General features: G+C 34.7%; 1 protein-coding gene across 5 annotated transcripts in view; it reads left to right on the top strand.

The window, feature by feature from the left end:
- LOC128227127 (CAP-Gly domain-containing linker protein 1-like) overlaps positions 1-23422 on the top strand; it is an 87771-nt gene that overhangs the window by 39063 nt on the left and 25286 nt on the right. For all 5 annotated transcript variants that reach the window (XM_052937352.1, XM_052937353.1, XM_052937354.1 and 2 more), the window contains 4 exons: positions 978-1156; positions 1960-3253; positions 3491-3579; positions 4385-4472. In XM_052937352.1, coding sequence (XP_052793312.1) covers positions 978-1156; positions 1960-3253; positions 3491-3579; positions 4385-4472 — 1650 coding nt within the window. The remainder of the gene's footprint in view (positions 1-977; positions 1157-1959; positions 3254-3490; positions 3580-4384; positions 4473-23422) is intronic.

Here is a 23422-nt window from a genome sequence, read left to right as displayed (position 1 = left end):
TTAATTCAAATGAGATTCCCATCGAGTTCTGCGGCGTTTTTAATAAGAACGGCTGCGATCTTAAATAACTATGGCTGTCGGGAAGCGGTCAGACGTCAAAAAGTGAAACAGTATTATGATTTATTTGCTTAATGCATCTACAGTGGGTCAACATTCAACGGATACTCTTGAATAATAATAATATATATCTAGATTTATAATCGGGGCTTCAAGCTATACATTTGATATCGACAACGATTTTTTCATTACTGAGAATTAAAATGACGTAAGCTTCATGACTATGTTGTTAATCAAGCGTGTCGCTGTTGATATCCTATATATGACTAGGTTCGGATTAACAATGGCATATGCAATTTAAAAGAACAATTTAGATTTAACAGTTTGGTAATCAACAAACGGATATATCATGTAATGATCGACGACGACATAGCATAATCATATTGCCATGTGAAAATATGGACCGATTTTAACACTTAATCAGGATAGCTGCAAGCACACAATTAACACTTAGTTTGTTTAATTGTGTCTTCTGCGACCTACAAATACACGTGATTGGACCGATTGCAAGCGTCTGCTAATAAACAGATAGGCTAAGAGTGGTCAGTGTAGCGGAAAGAGCAACTGGTCGCATTAGTCACATGGTAACTAAGACACTTTTATGACCTATTGGGGGTAGTTTTGAATGTGTGAATGACCCATCAATATTTGTGTATTACAATTTTTGCAACTTTTACTAGCCTGGTCGTTTTGGACTGAAATTATAAAAAAATGAGAAAATTTCCGACCAATTTTTTTTACACTGTTTGAAACTGAAATCGGTCTGGCTTGGTCAAAATCGGTCCAGACCGGCAAATTGCCGGTTGTTAGAAGCCCTGTTCTTAATTAAATCTAGTAGGGTCTATATGGATAAATTTTATATTGAATATGAATATGAAAAAATGCTTTGTTTATTGTTTACATTTTCTAAACTTTGACAGACGCCAAAACTGGGCGGCTAGTTCCTGTTGGTGTGGAATCTGACAGTGACATTGGCACGATGACCTGTGACACTGACACAGATGGTGACGTTGGGAGAGCAGAGGTAATAGCCATGGGCAACATCTCTGAGGACAACGGAGAATCTGAGGATGAGATCACACAAATTGAAGATAAAAAGGTACAGTCTTGGTTGTCACTTCCTTTTATGGTTCATAGATGCAGACGACTTTTTTGTGGAAGAATGATTTCATGAAATACACAAATTCATAGTATCTATATTATTATGTTAGCAAATAGCACTTTTAAGAATATCTAACTTTCTAAGGGCATTTATAATTTTAACCTTTTTTTTAAAAAAGAAAGAAATAGTTTCAGCATCGTTGTTCTCGTTAGTCTTGTTTGGCCATAACTTGAAAAATGTTAAAGATATATGCATATGAATCTTGGAACACATAATGCTAGAGACAATACGCAAATGACAGCAAGGCCCATAAATCTTGCTTTAATATTTGTTCAGCTATACCCCTTTTTTACTGCAAAAACAGATGAGCATTGGGTTTCTGCACAACATGCTCTTGCTATTCATGTGTTTTCTCAACATAATTCTTTATTCAAAGATCTCAATGGTAATTTAAATGTGGTGTTTAGAGCCTTCTTTCAGCCATAGCATGGAATTGTAACATTTCTATGCATTTCTCTAACTAGTTACCATCGTAGAGCATCTTTGCTAATTGTGATGATAATTACATGTAACATGGAATGTGTACAATTGACAGGTTTCTGGCATATTAGCAATAACACTTGTTTGTTTGCTTAACATATTGCTAGCACTTTTAAAAGTCCCTGCAATAGAGTTTGGTTCATTTTTGCAAGTTTCATTGATGATACTGCTATGGATATATGAAAAAAATATTGAAATGCTTGATGAGGTACTTAATCATGTTTACAAGGAGGATTAATCTTAAAACTATGTCATTTCAGGGCCTAAATACAACAGTTACCTTGGAGAGTAAGAAACAGAATGACACAATTACGATTGAGCCTTCAGAGGACTCCGCACTTGAGTCTACATTTACAATAGAGGGTGAAGGAAAACAAGAAACTGGTGAAAAGGATAAGGATGAAAATGAGAACAATAGTGCTGTGAATGAGACCATAGATATTGTGGAGATAGTCATAGAAGATAATGATAAAAGTCTTGAGATTGAAAAATGTGAAATAGAGGAGAGGATTAGTGAGAAGAAAGTGGAAAAACAGAAAGTTCAGAAAAAGAAACGGTTTAATGTGGTGAAAGACTTTAAAAAGCCGAATACTACAAACGTGGTTTCCAAGTTGTCCGAATATCTAAAAACACCTGTTCCGATAAAGAAAAGGGAAGATAAACATAACACTGAAGAGGCTAAGAATAAGAGAAACTCGATCAAGGGAAAGATTGACCTGTCAAAGGTTACAAGTAAGATAGGAAATAAGAGTATTGTCGATGAGAGTAAGAAAAAGAATGAAGAGAGTGAAAAGAAGGATTCCCCAGAACAGGTGGAAAAGGAAAAAGAAGTTAAAGAAGTTAAGAAAATAAAAAGAACACCGCCTAAAAGTAAATGGGATGCAATTATGAACAAGATAGAGACTAAAAAAGACACGGATAAGGAAAAACCCAAACCTGAAGTGAAGAGCAAGCTCGAAGCTTTCTTGCACATTCCACCACCTGCCCCTCCAAAAAAAGAGGTAGAACCTCCAAAACCCAAGAAGAGAATTTCATCTGCAATGCCTGATTATAGTAAGGTTCAAAGTAAGCTGAAATATACTGCTCCACCACCACCTCCGAAACCAAGGAAAGATGAATCACCAAGCAGATCGACCACTAATTCACCAAGAGGAAAAATGCTGTCACCTGGGAAAGCGGTGCCTGATTCACCAAAAAGAAAACCATCTCTTGTGAAATCAGCATCACCGAACAGAGCAAGAAATGGCTCACCTGGAAGGAAAGACAGCAAAGATCAATCACCTTCACGATCAAAAGAAGAAATCAACAATGGTAAAGAAAAGCTAGCAAGTAAGAGATTATCAATTCAGAATGAACGAGTGCGGAACTTGTCGGGAGATTCTCTGAAAAGGCCAGAAATTCGAGACAAAGTGGTCCACATTGACCTTGCGGAGTCTCTTGATGGAAGAGGTAGTAGGATGGGGATGGAGTCGGCCATGAGTTCACGACAGAGCAGCCAGACGGACATGAGTACCACTGAGGATGATAACTTATTCAATGATGGTACTGTTAAAAGTGAGTAAGGACTAGATGTTGATGTTTGGTTTATATTTGTGACTTACAACCTGCCCGTACTCAGATATCAATATTGACAAAAAGTATTCTTCATTATTAAGTATTTACAGGAAGATGATGCTATTCAATTAAACTGCTTTTCATATGTTAAAAACAAAATATAAACTTGTTATTTTAAATTGATTTATAAACTTCTTGCTTAATATTTCTATGGTTATTCCAACATCTCTATTCCAGTGTTGCCACAAATAGAGCGTGCGATGTCACTGCAAGACAGACGTGACAGCTCCAACTCCATCAGTGAGATTTCCGAGGCTGGATCACAGGTTCACTGATTTTCAATTTTTTTTATTCCCCGCCGAACCAAAGGTTTCGGGAGGGGGATATTAATTTGGAGTTGTTTGTCCGTCCATCCTTACGTCATTCAGTACATCCGTCCAACACACTTATTTACCATATCTTTGTAGGGATTGGTGTTCAAATTTATTCAACATGTTCCCCTTGATGAAACCTTGTAAAACTTAGTGAAATGGGGTCAAAAACTATGTCACAAGGTCAAATCTTAGAAAAACCTTTGGAACACTCTAGAGGCATTACATTGGTCCAATATTCATGAAACTTGATCAGAATGTGTCACTTGATGAACGCTTGGACAAGTTTGAAATTAGGTTATGTGTTATAAATATTAGGTCACTAGGTAACTCTAGATAAAATCTTTGTCAAGTTACACTCACAGTTTGAGAAAAATTGGACATGAAGTGACATCTGTTTAATGTGCTCTTGTGATTATAATGACATAACACAGACAAATAGATAGTCAGTGACATACATAGCTGTTTGAGATTCAAGCTGTTGCTTTCCTATCAAGAACTGTTGCAAACAACACCTTTTAAGTACTTTAACTTTTGACATTCGAACGGTTGCCTTCACATCAAGAACTGTTTAAAACAGCAACTTGTAAGTTCTTTAAATTTTAAGATTCAAACTGTTGCATTCCCAACAAGAACTGTTGCAATCAACAACTTTTAAGTAATTTAAACTTTGTTATTTAAACTGTTGCCTTCACATCAAGAACTGTTGCAAACAACACATTTTCATTTCTTTAAATTAATAATTTTGGTACAACGACAGGTGACAGCACATGAGCTGGAGTTGAAGATGCAGAAAGCTGCAGCCAATCAGTTGAGGCGAAAGTCAGGCTTGGTCCAGCCCAACAATTGTAAGTGGCCAATCACAACTTGTTTCTCTTAGGGCACCTAATACAGCGTGGTGTGTCACATGATCTGCTGTGGTTTTATCAACATTAATTTTCTGTATTAAGAATACACTACATGTATATTGAACACTTTGAGAAAAGGAAGAAATGAAAATTTTCTGCTCTTTTAAAGGTACTCGCTCATATTTTTGAACCAAAATTTATTTTTCCCAGTAATGAGTCTGAAAACACTTATTTTATCATTTTTTTTGCCCTCGCAGAAAAAAATACAGTTATAGTACAAAAAGTATTTAAGTTTCAGAGGGGTGCATACCCACGCCAGTTATAGTCAAGGAAAAAATAGAAAACCAAAACCTTAACCATAAAGCCCCCGGTACTATTACAAAAGTGGTTGATATTTTGACCTCTTAGCAATACATTAATAACATCACATGATAATGTCAATCAACCAATTACACAACCACAAAGCAGTAATAAAGTGAATATTAGCATCATTAATGCTAATGGAAATTGTGGACTTCAAAGATGATATTTGAGCAAATATGAACATTTGCTGAAGGGTTCTAATTTTTTTAAACTCCTAATGATTTGCCACACTTTTTATCGTCATACAAAAAAAGTGCATTTTACAAAAACGTGGGCATGCACCTTTAATTGATTCTCTTACATGTTTCAACCATGACTGTGTTTGAATGGTTATTCCCTTTAAATGTTAAATTCTATAAAAAGAAAATTTAGATGATCATTAAGAAAAAAGTTCATATGACACACTGGAATGTCAATTAGTTGTACGTAACCTATAACTAACAGTACTATTGTTACTTTAACGTAAACAATTTTGTAATAAAATTGTTTTGTTTTTTTCACTTTTAAACCTAATTAACTTATTCAATAAAACTCACTTTATTAATACTCACCAAATACTTTTTACCTCTGTTTTAGCAACTGATGGTAATATACGTTTTTATATTCACCCCTTTGGTATGAGAGAGTGAGCATTGATAAAGGGAGACTATCTAGTAGTTTGTAGGAAACTTTGCCAGAATTCAGCATAGGTTGTCTGCCTTACTAAATTGAACATTTTATTTTTATAAAAAAAATAGAAAAAAGGGGAAACTTCTTTTGTTAAAATATGTTTTTTTTTGGAGAAAAACAATTTAAGGTGGCAACCTCTGCAGAAATGCATGCAAGTCAACATTGTTAATTCTAAAAGCAAAAAAGAGGATGAATGGAATAAACAGAAATTTCATTTCAAGGCTTAACGTACAAGTTGACAAGCATGGTGGCATGGTTGTATCCCCCTTGTAGCGTGCTAACATGGCATCTCACAATCTCTCTTGTTAATGCTGCTCTCTGCCGATGCTGGTGGCGGTTGTAGCAGTAGATAGTGCCGTCGATAGCTCTAGTAGCGGCGACAATGAGGCGTTAAGAATGCGGGGAGGTGGCGGTGGACGCCCCCGTATCTTGAAGCCCATCATCCGGCCTCATTCAGCTCCTTCTCCGCTTACCATGCAAAACGCTCAGACAAATAAAAACCGCACTTCTCTGTTAGCTAATAAAACTCCGCCACCGAAGTCCGTAATACGAGGGCGGTCTCGCAGTAAGTACTGATTACTGTGCGTAATTGCAGGAAATGTGGGGTAAGATCGAAAATGTAAGACAGAATAAAATATTTAACATGTTTGAATATACTTCCTTCTGTTGTCTCAGCTCAGAAGCTCTATAAGAAAACTTGAGTCGTAAAATCAACCATAGTTTCTGCATTTCCTGTAAATACCACGCAGGGAAATATACGTCATGAGAATAGACCCATTATATTAAACAGTCAATAGTGTTCTTTGAATGAACAGAGGCATAAACCATAAAAGGCGTTATGAAAGTAGTATTAATATTATTGCCATATGTATTGTTGACACCTTGAAACCATACATGTTCACCCATCTTGTGTAGTATTTCCATGTTATGTTCTTTGTTTGTGTTAATTAGTCTTTGCTTTGTTCCCCATGTTTTTCTTTGTTTTATAATTATTCAGAATTCCTTTTTACTAAGTCTTGATTGTATCTTAAGTTTATGATCTCATATGCACCATAATAACTGAATGTTTGCTGTGGATCCTTTCAATGTGTTTGGTAAAGAAAGTACTTTTACTGTTTACTGAAGAAAAGGACTAAAATTTAGTTTTACCGCAAATTCATTGTTAGTTTGTTTATTTTTGCCTGACTAAACTATTAAGTTGGCACTAGCGGGATGCAGCCTGCTACCGACTTAATTGTTTAATAAAGCAAAAATACACACCAACTTCTTAGTGTTTGTGTGAATGTCTCTTAAAGGTAAGCACTAAAAATGGATGTTTGTTGATTCTACATCTGTATCTCCACTGAACAGTGATGTTTTACAGTTTCATGGTCATAAATACATGCGAACATGATATACTTTATGGTAATAACCCATTAATTATCTACCCTACAATTTGCCTGCTTACTCTACCATGAAGACCCACCTGGGGTTAAAACATGGCTCAACTTTCTTCTCTGGTTTCAGTATTAATTTCTTCATTGTCTCCAATCTCATTCATTTCGACAGAAGACTTTATAGTTTGAAACTATATACTGTGTATGTATAAATTGATAACTGCTAATAAAATGTAACAATATCTGGAAAAAGTTTCAGTATGAATTTACTTGCATATGACATACACAATATCTATATAACTATATAAAAAAGACACTAGTGTTTTAAAAAGTGTTTGTTAACTTTTAACCATTATAATGTGAAGATTTAATCATTTTTTGCGCTTACAACATTTCCTTGACTTCTTTCAACAAAATTTTAACTTACCGTATTTTCTCGACTATAAGGCGATTCGCTTATAAGACGACCCCCTAACTTTGCCCATGAAATCTGGTGCATTTGGTTTCGACTCGCTTATAAGACGGGTTAATTTTTCAGCAAATCTAAAATTCTTGAATTCCTCCGAATGTGTAAAAATGTTCAAGCTCAACGGACAATTATTGACTTTCGCGGTAACTGTTTTTGTTTAACTCAAAGAAAATGGCAGTCAACTGTGAGCTCTCTATTTGGAGGTAGGTTAAAAATTAGTACATGGTTACGCGTTTGCAGGACAGGTCGTTACTTATCGGAATTGTAATAATTAATCAATAATAACTTATGTTTGTTTTTGTTTATTATTTTCAGTGAAGATACTACTGAAGTTCTTCGGCATCAATACATATTATAAAAGAATTACGTTTATGTTTTTAATTCTTAATATCAAATAAGCCAATCAAATGTATTGTCGTGTGTAAACTCTGCATAAGTTTGCCTACCGGTATCTTAACCTTTTTGAATGGTCGACCCAATTAAAATCAAAAGATTGACCATTTTGTTGTGAACAATAAACCGCAAATAACACCATGAAAATAAATGGCTTCAATATTTCAATATCATTACTGCGAAAAGCCGAGGCAGTGAATGAATATGTGTTTGTTTAGCAATGGTGCCCCTTGATTGGCGATGAACATAAAGGATTCATATTCGCATTGTCATTTGTTTGCTTAATCAAATTGACAGTAAGGTACCTACATCATATTAAGATTCCAATTTAATGATTTGATATATCTGTCAAACTAATTATACTGACACGCGCCATGAGGAAAAATGCGGATCAAACGGTACACTGTGTGACGTCAGAGCACGCGCGGTGAAGAGATTTCGCGTTGTTGTTTTAAAATTACTTAATTGCCCCATACTTGTATCAGCAGACGATATACTAGATAGACGAATACCCTATGTAAAATTTTACTGATTTTGACTTGAATCTTTTTTTAATATTTTATCGACTCGCTTATAAGACGGGTCCCCTACTTTGGGGTTAAAAATCGGGACCCAATTTCCCCGTCTTATAGTCGAGAAAATACGGTATGTTCCATCTTGACCTGCATTAATTTGTTTGTATGAGATTCCTCATAAGGTCACCATTGTGCCGAACTTCTGAAGTTTCATTTAAGTCAAAGATTATTCAAACAGTCGGGTTTAATTTTTTTTGGGTAAGGATAAATAAGTTAAAGCCCTCTCTCTTAAAGCAGACACTTATGGTTGTATATGAAGCATTGCGTTTGTTTACATTTGTCATTAAATATGTATTGCAACTTTTTTGCTAATAAGGCTCAGTTGGGCTTCGAATTTGAACTAAAGAATTACAAGTCAGGCATTCAAATGTATGAATTGGAATGGGTAGCAAAGACGATGGTTAAGTAATTTAACCTGAATGGAAGTTTGTAACAAAGTGTCCGGAGTCTCGCATTAATATATCCTCTGTTGATCACAGATTTTCGGTGATTACATAGTAATTGTGTCAAACTATTATAGTGATTAGGAGCCATATAACAAATGTTTATATCGCAATTTGACAGAACTACACAAACGTGTAATCAATCCTTTAATGTTTTTACATTATCTAGTTTAACATTTATGATCAGAAGTAGAAATTGAGAAATGTTTCTGAATGACTTTGGTCAAATAAATTTCATGTGTTTAATTTGCTACCGATAAAATGAACAAAAAATTGGCTTTGGATTACTGCTGTTATGTGGATTATAAAAGTAACCCGATTGTTATCGTAGAAATCGTGCCAAATAGTAAAATAATAGGTTAAAATTAATGCGGAATTATATTATATTAAATCACTGACATTTAAAAGTAGGTATTAAACTTAATGAGTGTGAAAAAATTAGCATGGGTTATATCTTTGCAGATAACCATGTATTTTTTCGATAGTCACACTTTGTTAATATTCACGTCATAAATTTTAGATTTTTAGTTCAACATAAACAACTCATCCAAAACATTATGTTGATAAATAGGTCTATTTGAAGGTACAAACATCAAATTGTATGTTTTTGATCGGTTGGACTTAAAGCAATGTTTTTTTTACTAATGAAGTGGTACAAGATGAAGGTTAATATTTAAAAATAATTAGTGGAAACTGGATTGAAAATTTGGCAAAGAAGGAAAACATAACACTCATTATGAAGAAATACTTAGCTTTGTTCCATAAAAACAATCTGGAAGGATTTTTAATGCTCAATTAGTGATAAAAATACTGAGAATGTTGTAAAATATTTTAAACTTTTCATGGGTTTTGAAGACATTTTTTTTGGATTTTAATGATATTGTTCTTGAACTTGGGATGACTCTTCATAATGGAAACTTGATGTGTGAGAGGTATCGGAGTGTAGGTGAAAATGGTGCTATTGTGGACTTTATTCTCCTCTCTTGTATGCTGGTTGTATGACAACTTGTACAACTATTTTGCATTTTTCTGCGCCATGCATGTGACAGTGTCAGCCTTCAGTGAGGCTGTGGACTTGATTGACAGGCTTGGGGAGGGGCGTGGGTCTGACCACCCTGTTGGGGAAGGGTCAGGGCTGCAGGGGGAGGGGCTAGGGGTCAAGGACTGTGTAGATACAGAGGAAGTGTTTGAGGAATGCTATCAGGAGCTGTATCCCAAGGCCCCCCTTGCAGAGCCGGAGGTGTTTGGTAAGAATTGGTTGTAAAAAATATATAACAGTTATAAGATGTGTGCAAGATTCATCTTTTCTTCATTTCCAGGCAGAAGTGGTTTGCCTGTGGCTTTAAAGGGACTAGTCACCAGATGATACAATTGCAAGAAAAAAAGAAAATTGTCAAAACTGAAATAAAATTGATTTCGTTGTGTACAACGCATTGAACTTACTTCTTGACGTATCCCATCACTTACAACACATGTATCTTATGCTTACTCATGCATCAGATTTTGCTAATTTTCCAATTTGAAAGTTACTGGGTTTGTCTTCCTAGTAAATCCCAATTAATTTCAAAAAGAGCGTCTTTTTATCTATCTGTTCTAATCATGTGATTTTCACATGCTAAATATACACTGAGAAAAGATCATGGGCTATTTTCACATGGGTAAGCTCAGCTGAGACAGTGACAAATTTTTCTTTTAATCATATAAAGGATGTATTATTGGACTAATACAAACTCATATTGGCAATTCTAGGCTTGTTTTGTGGTAATAATGTTTTTGCTGATTTTGGGACCATCTGGTGTCTAGCCCCTTTACATTCATTTTATGTCTAGCTCTGCAGTATGTTCTGTTCTGCCAATGATGAAGGGGGGTAATCCTGCAAGTTTGATTATCTGATGATCAAGGGAGATAACAAGTTTTATTGCTGATATTCCACAAGAGTCATTACTCCCCTTTGTACTTTTTTGCTGGCAACTATCTGCACCAAAGTCTTAACTTTTCCAGGTAACCAACAAAACGTCATCTTCTGCTATAAAATTACATCTTGATTCCAACAAAACACTTTCGGCAGGAGTCAGCTGTTCAATTTCCTCTTTTGTGTTTATAGTATCTGCATAACACTATTTTAGTTGCAATAAGAGGGTATCTGGCAATGTTGAGATCAGCATTTACGATATTCTCGCATTCATCTTTAATTCCTATTTCTGGAAGGGAAGTATGAAAAAGTCGTTAAAATACAACTGTTATAATTACTTCCAAACCTCAATCATCAGCTTTTAAAGATGGTTTACCTTGAAAGCTGGTTGGCTTTTAAAGCATATGGGAGCTATTCAGTTGTTAATGAGAGATTTGGTGAGCCAATTAATATATAAAGAGTCGATGGGCTATTAAGATTTTATGGGTCGATGTCTGGTTTCTATGTTAGTCTTCTTATAATTAGTGTTTTTGTTTATAATTCCTTGTCTTTAAGATTTGCACTTTTTCAGCTCTTTTGAGTCGAAAAAGTCAGTTTGAATGAAACAACTTCTGTAGCATACTTTCTTAGTTTGCTTCCTTAGGTTATAATTATTGTCTTAAAAATGATAATCTTGGGAAAATATGCATCTATCATTCTTGTCGTCCAAAATAATTCACAATAGTTGCCATTGGTGCAGTTTCGGTTACAAAAATATTTATGTTTTTACATCCCCCATTTATAAATGTTGTGATACATTATAGTCAAAGAGATAAGATATTTAATGACAGATTTGTATTGTTATCAGCATGCTACTCAAGCCGGCTTATCAGACAGCTCTCGGCAGTGTTTATAGGCTCAACTCTTGAGACTGAAAGCATAAACAAGTTGAGTAAATTATATTATTTGTTGTTTTTTGTTTTGACATAAAGAAACACAAAAATCAGCAAAGCTTTCTGGGCAAACAACATAAATAAATAAGATATGGCTTGCATGACTTGTTGTCTGGAATGATTTTTTTCAAGAAGAATCTTTACTTCTCTTTCTAAAAGATTAATAATTGCAATTTAGAGTGATATTTCGTGCAAGTCCATATCGTGAATGTTCTACAAATAGATGGAGGGTAATCATTTGTTTTAAGTATAAGATCACAGCATATTTCAATGACTCCCGAGCACCATAATCTATATTTCATGAACAGTGTAGCTACGAGTAAGATGTTTTATTATTATGTTCATGTGTTGAAATATTTTGCGATCTTTCACTGAAACAAAAAAATAAATAAAAATTATTATATGTCTGGAAAGGATATAAAATGACAAATAATCATATTTTCTCAAAGTAGCATGCCAAATTGTTAGGGCGTAACTTCTTGTCAAAAATGTTGGCTTTGAATTAAGACCCAGCCCTGTGAGCGCTGATGTTTGATTTGGAAAGGAGATCAGGCTAAAATATAAAAACACTGAAATAAGGATGAATGAATTGCCCTATCACTGGAAAGTGTAAGAAAAGTAAAAAATATCAAGTCTTTTCCAGAATTAACATGCACATTTTTAGCATACCAAACAACAGGAAGTCACTGCTAGGAAACTGATAAGACTTGACTGTGATCTCTTGAACAAGACAGAGTATCTGTAAGAGCAGGTTGACAGTTGTGTGCTCCATGTTTCTGTGATCTGACATGGCTGCTGCCCCTTGTTTCCATGGGGATTGAGGGTCAACTGCATATCGGATTAAAAGGTTACTAAACTCGGCTTTTATCTTGTACTTAAAAATATTCCGAAGTCTGTGTTGGTCTTACGTTTAAATTTTATTGACGAAAGAACAGAACATTTTAACTTTCTTTGGTTTGCATTTTAGAAATATAGCCAGTGCAGTTGCAGTGAAATTGTTTTACAGTTTGATGTCTTTGCAAGCCCAACATAGGGTTTATTTGTGCTTTAACTTGAGACCTTGTATAAGGGGCTGACCCATGGGTGCAACTCGGCTTAGTCCAAATAATTGTACATTTACACATTTTTTTGCGATTTTTAATATGGCAAATCCTTCAAATAGGGATTGGAAGAATCCTGTATAACAGGTCTATAATTTTAGACTACAACTGGGCTGAGCTATTGTCTGTTGTTTCGACCTCAACTTTCTGCGGACCATGGAGGGCATTTGACCCTTAAAACCTTGGAAGGTCATAGTTTGCAGTCTCCGGTAACCTGGCAGGCATGTGATTGCTTTCATGTTTCGAACAAATGCCATAAAGAACAATAATTTCAAGGGTTTCCCATGGCTGTTTTATATTTGATGTATCAATATTCCAGATGTGTATCTGAGGTGCTGTGTTACCTGCATTACCATGCTGAGATTCTGGGATTTCAGTTTCCATGTTTTACTGTTTACAAGCCAAGCATGGGTGTTTTCAGCAATGTAAAAACAGTGGTCGAAATTTTCACTTCCCTGAAGGCAAAAAAAACAATGCTAAACAAAGCTGCCATTGAAATTGAAAATGATAAAAGGAAGATTTATTTTTCAATTAAATAATGAATTCCATGTATTGCTATTTTTGGCTTCCTGCATGTTGGTAGTCATACCATACAGATATCTTTTCTCATGGTCTCAATGTAAAAAGCAGCACCTATTAAATTATCTAAATGTAAAAAGCAGCACCTATTAAATTATCTACCAGTTTACAGCAGATTGCAATAAACACTTAAAAAGTGGAAAACTGAATTTAGAATTAGGAGGGAAAGAGAAAAAAAATCCTGATTGAATTTCTGGTACTCAAAGAAATGCATGGTACAAAAACCCTGCTGAGCGAAATGAAAACCGGCAGCTACTCAGTGTCGAATGGCTCAGTTGGAGGCAGGCAGTGGGATGAGCAGAACTGTTGGAGAGAAAGCCAAACTGGGCTTATGAGAGCAGCCACTCTGGGCTTATGAGAGCAGCCACACTGGGCTTATCAGCTGAGGGTGAATGATGACCTTGCTGATTGGATTTATGAATGGGGAAAGAAATAAATGAAAATGGAATGGGTGTTTCATTTTTTGTGTCAGAGATTATGAAAGTGGCTGTAAATGGAAGCTTTTTGATACAAGTTTGATATGCAAGTTTTTTTCTTTTCTATTTTTTCGACAGTGCCTTGCAATTTTACATTTCGAAGCTTTTGTGGATGATCTGAATATGTGGACAGATGTTTTGTGTGAGTTGCTGCTTTTCGACTTCTGATACCTTCAAGGCAAACATTTAAGACTCTGAATATGATTTTAACAATGTGGTTGAAGTATGTAGATTTTTTTATGGGTATATAAACACCATATGAGTAAACAGCTGATATAATTTATAAAAGTGTTCATCTTCCAAGCAATAATGTTATTCATGCCAAGAGGAATCTATTTTCGTGCATCAGTTGCTGAAAAATAAGATAAGTACATTTTCGTGCATTAGAAATAACGCTTACTAAATGAATGAATAATGAAAGGGATGATAAACTGCTTCTGTTTTATTTACATGTTCAAATAACCGATACAATTGTCATTAAAGGATGTTAATTGTGTGTTTTCCTTGTAAGCATATGTCATGAAATAAACTTAAGAGAAACGAAACAGGATATTAATTATTAATAAACAGATTAACACGCACAAACAGTGACATTGAAAAGGAAGGAAGAATGTTTCATAGTCAATTTATTTTTCGGACTTTGTGACATTTTTATCAATTAACGAAAGTCCTGACTGCAATTCATAGATAAGGTGGACCACTTTCAGAACTTTTGCTGTTGAATTCATGGATATTGTAAAGATAAGATTGGGTTTGTGAACAGGATCAAGGAAAAGTTAAAAAAGATCTTGCGGTTGAAGGATATCTTTTACTGATATGGAAAAAATTGTTGTGTTTAATAATTGCTAGTAATGACTCAAGTTTAGTCTGACAGTGAAAGACTAGAAGGTTAAATCAAACTCAAGTACGCTTGATGTGCACACATTTAATGGAATAACGCAAATAATACTGCTAGTTCAATAGAAGAACAGTATTTGATGGCCCTGAAATTGACATGTAATCGGCCATAGAAAATGAGTGTAAATGACAAGGCAAATACTACCATAAACGTTGTGGCATGGTAAAAATATGTATGGGTGAGAGCGTGGTACACTAGTATACGCCACACGGAACCGTAATACAGACCCCCAGCTGTTGCACAATATTCCAGACTTAATTGTTTAATTCTGTGAAGGTTACGATATACTTACATGGGCATACACTACATGTGTGACTCTGGAATCAATACGTTGTGGAGAGTTGAATCAACTTACATGAGAATTGGCAGTGTTTTAATTCAGGAGTGCTAAGTTTTTCATACATACTGTTTGTTTAGAAGGTTTCTGAAAATAATAAGTCAAACAATTTCAATGTAAAAATATGATTATTTCTTTACAAAAGGAGAATTACATGCCAGGTATAAAAGACTTTCATGTACAATTTCTTCTGGAAAATATGTATATGAAAAAAATGAATTAAATAATATTCTTACTGTTTCCAAAGAGGGTTTTAAACCTTTAAACTAACGACTACCTTGTGCATTGTAATGGATATTAATTAAAGACAAGGTCTGGATTGTTTGTTAAACCTTCAATCTGTTTATGAAGACATCAAACAGATCGTGTGAAGATACAATTTAAACAAAGACTTCAAAACTAATTAATAGTCAATTGTAACATCTTTCGTAAACGGAGTACCACAAGAACAAAGGAATAAATGTTAATGGCAGGAATATAAATGGAACATTTGTTTATTTGATTGTGAATATATTAAAACTGCACCCTATTCTTTATTTGTGCAGGCACATTCTACATTTCTGAAGCTTTTCAAAGAACTTTTCCGAGCGATTAATAATTCATTTGAAATTCAGCAGAAATCTCCAGGGAATACATTCGTCTGAGTCTGCAAAATCTTCAGGTTTTGCTTTTTGTCTGGATTAATTATAAACATGCTCGACACTATTTACATGTAATAGAATAAACTCGAAAACCCAGAGACTGCTATTGTGATTTTCAAGGGAGTTAATAATAGTTAACATAACGTCATTACGAAAAAATGGAGCGTCGTGTGGATTTTGTAAGAACATGTACATTGCCGTCGTACACAACGATTCAGGAAGTGACGGCATTCAACCACTCTAATAATGTTCAGAGCATACCGGAAGCACCTGTTGTCATTAGACGACGGGAAAAAAGCAAGAAGGATAACTCTTCCAATCGGAGAAGTCGGCCTGCGTCATGGTTTGTCTCACACTTCAGTTTCGACAAACTTTTTAACAGAGGTAAGAGCTTTTCTCATCATAGTGGATGTGACATTTATGAAAGTTAAAAATAGTCATTCCCGTCACGGTGTTTTTCGGCATCGTTATTGTTACTTTTGCATCGTTTGACATATTTCTAGAAATTTCGCATTTTATTCGATCTGGGATGATTTTTCCATATAATAAGTGTATGCAGATCATTGTGGCTTTTTAATTTTGGTCATTGTCTGCTGGGTTAGGTCATGTATGGAAAGTTTTCCCTACGTTTATCTACTTTTTCATTAATATTTCATGACGCTGATTTGCCAGAAGGAGATTTTCCGCCTTTTTTTGCTCTCAAGAGTATTGATGATCGATGGGGCCTATATTGTTTTGCTTACTCTAGCTTTCCATGACGCAAAGTACAAACATTCAGGCATATATATGATTTCTTCGTAAATGTCTTCTTAATATTTGTTGTTGTTACTTTTTGCAGAAGATATATAGGTTTCTTATCTTATCAAGTATCAAATCAAATAGATGTGCTTTCTCATACATCATGTTTTTACACCCAACTTGAGCTTCTAATCTATGTTTCACTTTGATTTCTTATTCCGACAATTTACCTAGGATTTCATACTTTGCTGATGTTTTCTTGAACAGATTACCTTTAAACAACAAAGTCATACAACAAACAAACATCCTTACCTTTAAACAACAAAGTCATACAACAAACAAACATCCTGATCCGTCTTCATTATGAGAAATTCTCCTATACTTTATGATATTATAATAGCTGTGCTTAATAGGATTGTACCAATTAACATTGACTCATTATCTTAGGATAGAAGTTGCAGGTTGGAGATTAACGATGGAAGCAGTTTTACATGTAACAAGTCTGTCATGGGCTCGTGCAAAAATGTTCGAGTTGTGCCAAGTCTCTGTTCAGTTCTCTTACAGTTGTGATTTTCTCAAAACCTTTTGCCAGCACGTACTGTGAGTCAGGAATTGTATAAAAATGCATCTTATAACAAAACTACAATATAACAACAAGAAATACTTAGTATTTAAATAAAATTTTATATGCTGATCTTATTTAAGCTAATCTAACGGAGGGAAGTCTGCAAAAACTTCATACCACAATCAACTATCATAGAGGTTCAAATGTACATGACAAAATGCATTGTCCATATCTGTGGTCATGACAGTCATGAAGTTATCCCCTTGGCGTACTGAAGAATTAGGTATTGGTTTGTCTCTCATTTTCACATTCCTAAGTAAGAGCCCTAAACTCAGGCCTTGAACCACATACACTGTTGCTGGCTTCTATATATTTCTGTACATGTTACAAGCGGGAATAATGCTCTCCGAAAGTCTTGCTGTGAATTATGTGTACATGCAAATATCATAACTCATGGGAGCATTTTTGACATAGTTATGCCCCTTGATACAGTTATGTCCCTTGACTCTTGGGAACATTCTTGATGTAGTTATGCCCCTTGATAAAGTTTTCCCCTTGATGAACTGAGAAAAAACATATACTTATTAGTGTCTCTTGAATGACTCTTGTCAAAACATGCTGATTTTTTTCCAAGCTATTGAATTTTGGTTGGGTCCTTTCTGTTGAATGGATGTACATCATGATCTTATTTAAAACCTTGAATTTAAAGCACTTTCCAAGACGTTTTGAAAATTGACTACTAGTAAATACCTTTCTTGAAAAATGGTTAAAACTGAACTTAAACTGATTTGACAGACGCCATGATCTTATTTGAGTTAGTAACATTTGAATTTAAAACGCTTCCAGAGACAATTTAAAAATCGGCAGGTCGTCTGCTAGAATTATAATAGTGTAACGCATTGATGGGCCCCGAGATGGTTTAAAAAATAACAAGTTGTCTGCTAGAAATCCTAAAGTGTAATGCATCAGCGAGCCTGAAAATTCCCTTATTTTGAGATGACGGATTTATTTAGAATAAGATGTTAGGGGTCAACTGAATGCATTGTGCTCTATCCTCCCAGCCTTGACAACTGCAATATTGCCCAAGCATTCTTTTGTTTCTTTGAGCTTATGGCATCTAAATATCAATGTCATTTTTTTGAAACAAACAAAGAAGGTAAACAAGCATTGTTTTCTCAGTTTTGCTGTGAAATTGCAGGTTCATGTTATATCTGAATGGCTCAAACCAATCTTGGAAGATTGTATAAAAAGTAATTAATTTTAAAGTTTGGTAGGTGGTATAAATATATTTGTCAGTGAAAATATCTCTCAATTTTAAACTAACATCTGTTAAACAGCAGGGCTGGGAAGTTTATTACCACTTTCTGATGGGATGCATGCTGGTTTTCTGAAGATCTGCCTTCCTCTGCAACAGAATGATAATATTTATTAGTTTCCCCTCCCGTTTTATTGTGTCTCAATTTTTTTACTTTTATCAACTTTCATTGCAACTCCTCTATTAGAATCTACAAACACACATTAACATGAAGATAGATGGCATCTTCTAGGTTACTAAGAACAAAACAGAAAGAATAGGTACAAAAGTACAAATCTTTCTTGGTATTTATAAAAGAATACTAAAATCTTTTCTGAGTCAATTTTCTAAAATGTTCATAGTCAAATTAAATGTATAAGCGTTTTTAACATAAAACAATTATATTTAATATTAAACATATGGTTAGCGTAGTGGTTGAGTGCAGTTGCTTTTCACCTAGGCAACCCGGGTTCGATTCCTAGCCTGGACGCATGTGAGTTTGGTTTGTGGTCACCAAGTTGGACAAGTGAGTTTTCTCCGGGTACTCTGGTTTCCCCGACAACGCATGACCTCACTCTCGCACAACATTGTTCTGACAAGAGTGATTAACTTGCAATAACTTGTTTCACAATCGTTGTAAAAATACCTAAGTTTACACAAACTAACATCAATGATTATGTAGTATTTCACGTATTAGTTTATTATATCATATTGACCAGTGAGAATTGATTACAAATGTTTTATGAATACAAGCCAAGGGCCTGAGTTTTGAGGAAGAGTACTCCCTAAAAATGGGCTAAAACTTCCAAAATGGAGTTCTTGGAAGTGCAAAATTTCCTCTTTGGAGGAACCTTCCATAGGTAGAGATTTTTATGTTCAAAATACCAAAACCTGGGCCGATATTCACTATCATCCTGAGTCTGAGTTTAAGACTCGGAAAAGCATTTATTTTGTTGTAAAAATGCTATTATAGCAGCATAGAAGGGAAAGATAGCTGTATCTGCTACAAATGATCTGTTCTGATCTTTTCAACAATCAGGCCCACATCTCCTGCTAACATTAGGTAAACTAAAGACATTTTGAAATTTTTAAGATTTAAGTCCCCTGCATGCATGACCTTCAGTGTAAAACTCACACTAAAGAGGTTAGTTAATACGTTGACCCTGGTGTTAATGTTACTTTTAAAGGGACTGTACACCATATTGGCACCAAAAAAGGTTTTTTCTGTAAGGAATCTCAGGACAATTATTTAATAGAATGTGTTATGCTTTGATATCATAATTGTAAAAAAAAGTACCAAAATGTAAAAACAAATTGTGTCTGAGACCGGGTTCGAACCCATGTTGCCAAAATGCAGTCCAGCATCATATCCATTGAGCTACGATGGCTTACTCTAATAATTAACATGACATAATTAAGCTATACACCTAACTCGGTAATATCACGTGATAACACCGACTAGCCAATCACGCATAAGGAATGAATTCTACTAGGTAGACATACCCAGTAATCTTTTTTAATGGAAAAATAGGAAATAACTGCTAAACTTAAATAAATTGTAAACTATGTGGTACTTCAGTTAGTAAGTTTCAATGCATTGTACACATTAATACCAAGTTTATGACAGTTTTCTACAATTTTCTTTTTTTCTTGCAAATTGATCATCTGGTGCACAGTTGCTTTAACACCACATGTTCCATAAGTAATTTAGAAACATGATTTGTTTTAAAACATTGTTGGGCAGCAAATTAAGTTGGATTCCGGAAACCAATAATAATAATAAATATCTTAAACAGCTTTATTTTAAAAATTTTGTTGGCATGAACTAAGAGTCTGATCGACTGCCAATCTATTTTCCATCTAGGAGTCGGGCCAGGCCAAAATTAAGAAATCTCAGACTCCCAAACTCCCTTTAGAGTCAAACCCTGCTTTAACAAAGTTTGTCCTCGTCGGTGTCAAACAACACTAAAAGAGTCAAGCCATTTGACATGTATCGCTTTGCAAAGATGCTGCTAATGTTTTTAATCCTATCTTGTTTGAACTCAATTTTTTCCCATTGACATCATTACTGTATGGGGCAGAGCACAGAATTCATGTTTTGTTCAACTCTCAACTTCACTACACCCTGGAATATTGGAACCAAATGTATTTAATGGGCAATTAATTACTTTTTATAGCAGAGTTATGTCCCCAATGCTAGAAGCGTTTCTGATCTGTGACCTTTAAAGCTGTTAAAGTTGTAACAGAAGCTAATGGTTGTTGTGGATTGTAATGTATTTAATGATCAAATAATGACTTTATATAGCAGAGTTATGCCCCTGGGCTCCAAGTGCTCCTGATTTGTGACCTTTGGAGCTGTAGAAGCACAGAAGCTTCCATGAAGATGGTTGTTGTCTTTGCGAGTTCAAGGGTTTCTGTAGAGTGTGTGTGCTCTTGGCTCAAGTACTCTACTTTAGTGTGAAGAGTAAACGGCTGACAGGAGTATGATTTATTGTTTCCATTGACAATATTTCTCTTGAATAAGAGTTTTGATGTTTTGGTTAGGTAAGGCCAAAAACAAATTGTTTCTGGTTACCTAAATTACCCTATTTTATTGCCACTGCCTAAAAAAAAAATTGCTGAAAAAATGAAATAAATCACTTGCAAAAAAATATGCGGTATTCAAAAATATGACGTTTGCTACTTTCACAACCTACCAACCCAGTCCATTGTATTTTGTATCTGCTTTTAAAATGCGGTGTTTTCAATTTACTTTTTAATTAACCCAATTTAGAGGGGTGAGAATGGTCTAATGGTAAGCAGACAAAGTGTCTGTCTCTTACCAAAGAGGTCATTGGGTTGAGCCACTCCAGGGTTACATTATCATAACCTCTCTATAAGGGTGGTCTCTATTGTAGCATCGGGAAAATGGCTCACCACCGATATAAAAATTTAGATTAGGCGGCGCGTATGTGGCACTACCTATAACCCTAACCATACTTAACCCTTACCCTAACATGAGTGACTAAGGTATATAAATATGCCGGCCTTCTTCTGCTACTGGATGGTACTTAGACTTTATATCTATGCTCTGAATGGACTCATGAGGGATTAATGTCAACTTTATTGCAGATTTTCACAAAGTTAACGCAGTGAAATTAGAATTAAGAGTTATTGCCCTTTAACAATCGATGTCATGTACATAGATTGATCTATACTGGCATGTTTATCAATCGGCTAATGGCATTTAGCACAAGATCATTTTCCTGATTATGATCTAAATTTACGTTGAAATTGGTCTCTTGTTTCCAAGGGTTATTGTGACAAACTTCTGCACCGAGATCAAATGTCGCCACTACGAAACCATGTAAACAAACGGGGTTTTGTTTTAGGGTAAACAAATAAATGGTTACAATGGTAAACAGTAGCGGTGTAGTAAGTCTTTCATTCATTAGACCCGTTATAAATATGTAAAAGTATCAAATATCATTTATGACAGGGCTGTAAACCTGTGAAAGATAGTGTTGTAGCTTAAAGTCATAGTAAGGAAATCGATGAATATAATTTGATATATCATTAAAAATTCAGAAATTGAGGGATTTAGGAAAGGCGATTAATAAAAAAAAATATCATTGAGTTTTTCAGTGTTAACAGAATGACGTTACTGCTTTAATTAATTATTCAACAGATTTTTACAAAATTAAAGAACTTTCAAAATCGAGTGATTTTATATCTCAAAAATACATTGGCCATGTCAAAACCTATTAATGACTTGGTCAATGTGATATACTCAAAGTCAAATATTAAAATCAAATTTGTTTTAAGTAATTCTTCAAGTGACCCATGGATAATTTGTGTTTGAATTAATTGATAATTTTTGTTCTACTGTGATTTATCCGTGAGTTAATTTTATTGATAGGCATTGATTGTAAAGTCTTGTTACATAGAAGATTTTGAAGATTTTATTGTTGAATTATTAAAGACTGGTGTAAAAGATTTTAGATTAAATTTTATGGATGTAAGGAGCCTCAAGTGAACAGTGGCCGATTTAACGATTTGTTGAACCATTATGGTCAGATTTCAACACTTGAATGGCTAAAAATGGAGTTTAATAGTGAAAGAGTTTGATCTTGCGATTTGAATATAAAAATTTAAAATTTTGCCAAAAAGTGAATAATTTATGTAAATATGTGAATGAAAGAATCTTATCAGTATGGTGCTCAGCGAGTATAAGTTATCTTTTTCATTGTCATAGTTGAACTAATTTACTGAAAAAATGTAAACATAACGATTGCTTAGTAGGATTTGAGTATTTCTATTTAGATGATAAAAGAACACGATTTGTGAGTTTTAATGATAAGGGGAATGCCGTTAATGGTATGAAGATTTATGCAGGATTTCTTGTTGGTTTTGTGACGTTAGTATGAACTATTTCACATTGCAACTCGGACTTATACCTATCATGCGTTAAAAATAACGGAAATTGATACCATCTTGTAAATTATTGTCACACATGCAGTTTCAAATTCTGTAGAACATCGGAACTGAGTGGATTATGATTATCATGAAACAAGTTTTTAAACAAAACCTTGGGACAATTTTATTTGAGAGCGGTCGGTGTTGTTTCACATCCAAATTAACCTATGGGTGGTGACGACGTGATTCCAATGGGTAATACGTGGCTCGGAATGTTTTCTCAGGAACGGTTACGGGGAAAGTTGCCCAGCGTAGAGCTTGTGTTGCGTACATGCAAACTCGGCATTCCGCGCAAGGAATACATCATCACAAACTATGGTGCGTTTGTTGTTGTATAAAGTTTTCATGTTGCAAAAACTGTCTTTAAAAGCTATAAAAGAAAATTGTAGAGTTGACCTTTCCAGCAATAAATTTGCAAGAGGAAACGATGTCATAAACGAAGATGTAGGTAGCGCATTTATTTCAGCTACCTCGGAGAATGGAAAAAAATACACTAGAATACTACTTCAGCAATAAGGCTTGTAACATTTTGCTGTTATCAGAATAAATTTTGTAGGTTTGAAAATTTTAATATGGCTGAAATTTAGTAAAACAAGATTTCTGAATAAGCTTGCATAATTTTGAGGCAAACAGGATAGCTATAATCCACTTTGTTGTTTGTTGCTTTAACTGATCTTAAACCAAGCATCATTCCTCTGAGTGAGATGGTTCTGCCATGCTGAAATCACCGTTTGT

Source organism: Mya arenaria, chromosome 3 (genome assembly GCF_026914265.1).
Source record: "Mya arenaria isolate MELC-2E11 chromosome 3, ASM2691426v1".
Taxonomy (NCBI): Eukaryota; Metazoa; Mollusca; class Bivalvia; order Myida; family Myidae; genus Mya; species Mya arenaria.
This window is presented reverse-complemented; position numbering and strand designations above follow the sequence as displayed.